Source organism: Crocuta crocuta, unplaced genomic scaffold (assembly GCF_008692635.1).
Source record: "Crocuta crocuta isolate KB4526 unplaced genomic scaffold, BGI_CrCroc_1.0 scaffold258, whole genome shotgun sequence".
Taxonomy (NCBI): domain Eukaryota; kingdom Metazoa; phylum Chordata; class Mammalia; order Carnivora; family Hyaenidae; genus Crocuta; species Crocuta crocuta.
Window position 1 is genome coordinate 740,636 of NW_027532842.1, and position 6,058 is coordinate 746,693.

At 41.6% G+C, this 6,058-nt stretch overlaps 1 protein-coding gene across 2 annotated transcripts; it reads left to right on the plus strand.

The window, feature by feature from the left end:
- The first annotated feature begins 3,182 nt into the window (after positions 1-3,182).
- Positions 3,183-5,810, plus strand: HMGB1 (high mobility group box 1). 2 transcript variants are annotated; one of them, XM_077745438.1, is made up of 4 exons: positions 3,183-3,323; positions 4,198-4,360; positions 4,583-4,728; positions 5,218-5,807. In XM_077745438.1, exons 2-4 carry the CDS (start codon positions 4,211-4,213, stop codon positions 5,453-5,455), a joined length of 534 nt encoding a protein of 177 aa, XP_077601564.1. In that variant the 5' UTR covers positions 3,183-3,323; positions 4,198-4,210; the 3' UTR covers positions 5,456-5,807. The 2 variants fall into 2 exon arrangements, with proteins under 2 accessions (XP_077601564.1, XP_077601565.1); XM_077745439.1 differs by lacking the exon at positions 3,183-3,323 and adding an exon at positions 3,457-4,074 and having other exon boundaries at positions 5,218-5,810.
- The last annotated feature ends 248 nt before the right edge of the window (positions 5,811-6,058 follow it).

Consider the following 6,058-nt stretch of genomic DNA (forward strand, 5'->3'; position numbering starts at 1 on the left):
GTAAGTACTCTTTGAGCTGTTAATTCATTTGTTCAACAGAGTTTATTTAGTGCTTGCTAGATGCCAGGCACCTTAGCAGGTGCTTGGGATACAAAGATAAGCTAGGGTCCCTGCCTTGAAGGGATGCAGTGCTATAGGACAAGCAGACACAGAACTGGATAAGCACATTTGTGAACATGGTAATTAATGCACAGAGTATTATGGGATCACAGAAGAGAGGCACTTCACGTAACCTGGAGAGGAGATCGAGGCAGGCTTCAGGAAGGGGGTAAACTATGTTAATTCAGTTAGCTAAATGAGGTGTGGTAGAGAGCATTCAGGCTTTTTGAATTAGATATCTTTGTAACTTAAGATAACACACCCCGTAACTCTAAAGTAAACTATATGACAATTTCTCGCCAGCGATTCATGTTGAGGCAGGAAGGGGTCCACCATCATGAATAAATGAACATCAAGGTTGCAGGATTAGAGCTAGAAGTTGTGGGGTTTATTTAAAAGTTTCTTTTCTTTTATGCCTTTCCCTCCCTATATAATGGGAAAAACAAACATGAGAAATGTTGTGGAGGTTTTTATATTCTTCTGACATGGCCTCTGTTATACTTGGGAATGTATAAAGGCATCTTCACTAGAATGGATACAGATTAGTGTTTGAGTCTAGGATTTAAAAAAAAAAAAGCTTAATTATATTTGCAACCACTGACCTCATTAAATTAAAAATAATAAAGAAAAACTGAAGGTTAACTGTACTTGATGCTTTCTAAGTTATGGGTTTGAAGGGATGCGTGACATATTGAATATGTCAATTGAATATGCATAATTCAAATTCTATGTGACATAATTTGAAACCTTTGAAAAAAATTTAATCTTTACAATAACCCTTTGATCCCTTCCATTTTATACTGAGAAAGTTGAAGAAGCAACAAAGAGGTAAAAAAAAACTTGCCTAAAATACTCATTATGGTGACCACTGAGTGTTGTATGTATGTGATGAGTCAGTAAATTCTACTCCTGAAACCAATGTTGTCTTGTATGTTAACTAAGTAGAATTTAAATAAAAGAAAAAAAAACTGAAGAAAAAAAAAACTAACCTAAGATTACAAAGCTAGTAAGAAGCAGAGCTGGGATTTGAACCCAGGTCTATTTAAACCTAGTGCCTGTTACTCACCGTATCATCCTGCTGAGATAGATATCTGTGTGAGCCCATTGCTCTCCTGTAGTTCTGTGACCATGAACTTAGCCTGGCAGGAGTTTTGGTAAAAGAGTGTGTTTGAGACACATTTTTGTCCCACATTTTGGGACACAGCAAATCCAACATTGCTCCTGAAAAATACTGATAGTGCTATGTTCAAATGACAGGCAAAATTTGATGTCATGGACGCCACTTAAAACGTGGCCAATTTTTTATCAATATTTTGTAAAATAGTCACTGAGAAGGTAAAGCAGAATTGAGGTAAATATCTACATTTGAATACAGCGCAAAATTTGATTCATAGAGAAAGTAGACAAGAGTAAATATGTGTGAAAATAAAAAGTAAAAGTCACCTTTAGATGTTTACTTTTAAATATTGCATGTATGTTATACTAGTTTATATATTCTTTAACGTTATACTCATTTTCACGTGCCTTTGTATGTATTGTCCATTCAACAAGACTGTAATCCCCAAGACCAACCTTTATTAAAAGGTTATCTATAGGTCAGGAAAGGTTATCTAAGCCTATTCTCAAATAGCTTAATAAATGGGAGCAAATGCATTAGGTTATGGATGCTTAAAGTGGATATAAGAAATGAAATTAACATAATAAAATGATTTATTTTAACTTTGATCTATTGCATTTGGGAGGAATTGGCTGGTGGATTTAGAAGGGTATAAAGATTCCATTAGAGGGTGAAAAAGGGGAAGTCTGTTATAACCGAATAGGGGTGTGGTCTGCTTGGGCTAAGGAGGAATAGATAATAGTTTCATAAAAGACTGATAGATCTGTAGTCTTCAGAACTGGCCATTATAGCTCGGATATTTTCTTTACAGACATAATAAGTATGTCTCTTAATACCGGCCAGCTTGGTGAGTTAGAGAAACCACAGCCTGTGGGTTTGGGCATATGCACTCTCTGCCTGCATCTAATCCTCCGGGTAACAATACACCTACAACTGCTGTAATCCTAGAGCAGTTACATGGATGCACTAAGTGGTGTGATGGGAGGGAAAGATAGCATCACAAGGATTCGTTTGATTATAACAGTAATCCACACCAAGTCAAATAAAATAGCCAAACAGTTAAAAATGTGGTCTCTAATGAATTTGCTAATTCTAGCAGGCCCTCACCAACATTTCCTGCTAGAGTACCCCGTATCAAAACGAAGTAGCTGTGCTTTAATTACACGGAATAATTATTTGATTTCCAGGAAGTTAAGACAGTGCTTTGTATTTAAATAAAAAGTTCTCGACATGCTGTGAAACTCGATCAAACCAAGAAAAAGAGTGAAACTGAATGCCTGTTCAGGGAGTCAAGATTTCAGCCGCTCGGCAAGCTTGACGTTATGGCTTGTGAGCCCAGAAAGGGTATTTTAAAGCCGGCAGACTGGATCATGTCACTTTGTTAGAGGAAAAGCCCTGCCTTTCCAGAGATCTAGAGTGTAATGCAGCCATATGCTGCTGAGGGGCTCGAATTTTGGCCGCCTTCACCCCTCTGCACTAGCAGATACCCCAGTTTTCAGGGGACGTGATCTCATAGTGTCGCCCTCACTTTTGAAGCTCTGTTAAAATTCTAGGGCCTCTTATCTCAGTGGCTTTGGGAGTGAGTTTGGGGTAAGAAGGGGGGGGGAGGCCTGTAAGTGTCTCTTTTGCCTGAGGAGCTGGGGACACTTGTGGAAAAGTCAGGCCCTTTTCGCTCCGGCCGCCGCTCCGGTGTGGGGCTGGCTTGGGTTAGACACATGCACACATACACCATAGAGCTCTGCTTTCCCGTAGCAGCTGCTGCCTCTGCCTCTGCCTCTCCCGCCTCAGCCTCTTTGCCCGGCATACACACACATTCAGATTTGCGCGCTGTTTCAATCCTTGATGACGTGTCCCCGGAGACAGCCAATAGCAAACGGGCTCTGGTCAGGACAATGGGAGGTATCGGGCCAATGAGCGAGCCCCGTGAGTTGGCGGTAGCCAATAGGAGCCGCGCTGGCTGGAGAGTAATGTTACAGAGCGGAGAGAGTGAGGAGGCTGCGTCTGGCTCCCGCTCTCACAGCCATTGCAGTACATTGAGCTCCATAGAGACAGCGCCGGGGCAAGTGAGAGCCAGACGGGCACTGGGCGACTCTGTGCCTCGCTGAGGGTGAGTCTGGGGCAGCGCCGCGGCGGGGAGAACGCCTCCGGCAGCTCTCCACCCCGCGCGGTGGCCGGATCCCCGCGGCCGGGAGCCGGCGGGTCAGNAAAAAAAATTCTCTCCTGGTTGGGGGGTGGGCAGGCAGAGCAACGAGCAGGAGTGGCTTTTGTCCCTCATCCTTGTTTACTCGAAGAAACTTCAGACCGGACGTGTTTAGTCAGAACTGAAATACATCTCGGGGCCAAACCGATAGGAAACGAGGCTGCCTCTCGGTGGCAGCCGCACAAATACCGCCGCCACCCCCCAGCCTGGGTCCCAGCGCCGGAGCTTTCTGCCCCTCCCTCCTCCCGGCAAAGTTTTGTGCAGAGAGTATTTTTACAGCCTGCCTTGGGAAAACTTCAGATAGACCGTGATTTAGGCCCGTGATTTGGAGAAGCCTGCCCACTGGGGCTCTTCCCGATTTTATTCCCGACGTGGTGCCGATCCACGAATCGGCCCCACTAGTTTTGTGGTCTTCGGGTTTGTGGATTACAAATGGTTTTGTACATTTAAAAAGTTTTTAAAATGTCCGGTTAGGTGCTCATTCGGAGCAGATCCACGCTGATGAGTAACGGGTACTGTAGGAGGGTACCCCTGTGTCTGCACTTTCTCAGGTCTTCCTGAAGGACCGTTTTTTATTTTCTGTTTTCTTTTTGCTTGGCCTAGCCTCTTCTAGGAATCAGCTATCACTGCCATTTTCTTGTTCGGTATATTATGAGAGGTTCGTGCCACTACTGTGTTAAATAACCAACTTTGCTGTTCATTCACTCCCCACAAAGTTCAAGTGCGTGTAGAATCCCATAATTTCATGGATAACCCCAACCATTGGTTTTTCTCTTTTTAGAAAATAATCAAACATGGGCAAAGGAGATCCTAAGAAGCCGAGAGGCAAAATGTCATCATATGCATTCTTCGTCCAAACTTGCCGAGAGGAGCACAAGAAGAAGCACCCGGATGCTTCAGTTAACTTCTCAGAGTTTTCTAAGAAGTGCTCAGAGAGGTGGAAGGTAAGGGGACTTGAAACAACATGAGGGAGTTTTTAAAAACTTAAATCCAAATCCAGATTTACTAAAAAGCCTAGGGGCCGTTTGCAGAATGTGTCTTGGGATGTTAGAACAGGCTGCTGAATAAATGGCATAAGATGCTGGTTTTAGTTATTTTAATACGTTTGTGACAGTTTGGTAAGATTTTGGTTACTGATTTCAGTTTGCAAATAATTCTTTTTGTAGACCATGTCTGCTAAAGAGAAAGGAAAGTTTGAAGACATGGCAAAAGCGGACAAGGCTCGTTATGAAAGAGAAATGAAAACTTATATCCCCCCTAAAGGGGAAACAAAAAAGAAGTTCAAGGATCCCAATGCACCCAAGAGGCCTCCGTAAGTATCCTGCCTACTTCGAGGAGGATGTTGCAGTAGAATCAGAAATATAGCAAGCCACCTGGTGGGTTTGGAGTGTAGAATCAAAGTTTCATAGCTGATAAGTGGCTTATATTCATATATTTGAATATTGTAAGCAGAATTCCTTTTGGATGGGAGTTTGAGCCAGAGCATTTGAATTAGACATTGGCCTCCTTCATTTCATCTATCTCCTAAATGTAACTTTCTTTTGTTTCTTGAGAAATACCATCTGTCCAAAAGACTTAATTTGCAGAATTGTTTTTGGAGTTCTTGCATTTATTAATAGTACATGCTCATTTGGTAGCATCATAAGTTAAACAGCTGTAAATGAAGGTTTGATTGTGAAGGATATTTAGCATGTTTTAATCTTCGCACCCGTCCAGTGCCTGAGAGAAATTAGCAGCAGCTTTTATGTAACAGGACAGTACACATTTCATGGTAAACTTAAAACTAAATTTCTTTTTTTAGTTCGGCCTTTTTCTTGTTTTGTTCTGAGTATCGCCCAAAAATCAAAGGAGAGCACCCTGGCCTGTCCATCGGGGATGTTGCAAAGAAGCTGGGAGAGATGTGGAATAACACCGCTGCTGACGACAAGCAGCCTTACGAAAAGAAAGCTGCGAAGCTGAAGGAAAAATACGAAAAGGTAAGGAGTGTGGGTTTGTTCGGTGTAATGATGAAGGTATGCCAGATGTTAGCTCATACTTGATACTCCGGCCCAGTGTCCTAGCTTCTTGTGGATTTCTAAGAATTTGGAGTGTAATGCAGTTCTCAGGTTAACAGCTCCTTTCAAAGTGTGTAGAAGTCCAAAAAAGTTGAGTTTTTATTTTTGATCTGGGTACAACAGCCATACGCTTAAGCTGGTTTTGTTATTCTCTGATGTCTCCAAATTTATGACGATAGTGGTAGTCCCTTTTAGTCAAATGGTTATTTTAAATGGTTAGACACAAAAATAATCTGGGCAAGATAATAAAGATCAGATCGTTCATAAACGTATCTTGAAATATTTGTGTTCCCGTCCTTCGGTAACAGAAATCCCAACTGTATTAATTTCAAAAAAGCTATAATGTTGATCTGTGTAATAAGTTGATAAAGAAAAGCATATCTCTCCTATACTTTGAATAGGAGTNTTCCTTCAGTAACAGAAATCCCAACTGTATTAATTTCAAAAAAGCTATGTTGAGCTGTGTAATAAGTTGATAAAGAAAAGCATATCTCTCCTATACTTTGAATAGGAGTATTAAGTTAAATTTTAGCTTGTTTAGTTGTCTGGAAAAATGTTGATTTCTAGAGGTTTCTTAATTGCATGCTT

Excerpts from the sequence above, each read along its gene's own strand:
- HMGB1 (XM_077745438.1), top strand. The coding sequence starts at position 4,211 with ATGGGCAAAGGAGATCCTAAGAAGCCGAGAGGCAAAATGTCATCATAT. Across the intron at positions 4,361-4,582 it reads AGTGCTCAGAGAGGTGGAAG|ACCATGTCTGCTAAAGAGAA; the intron begins GTAAGGGGACTT and ends TTCTTTTTGTAG. Across the intron at positions 4,729-5,217 it reads AATGCACCCAAGAGGCCTCC|TTCGGCCTTTTTCTTGTTTT; the intron begins GTAAGTATCCTG and ends TTCTTTTTTTAG.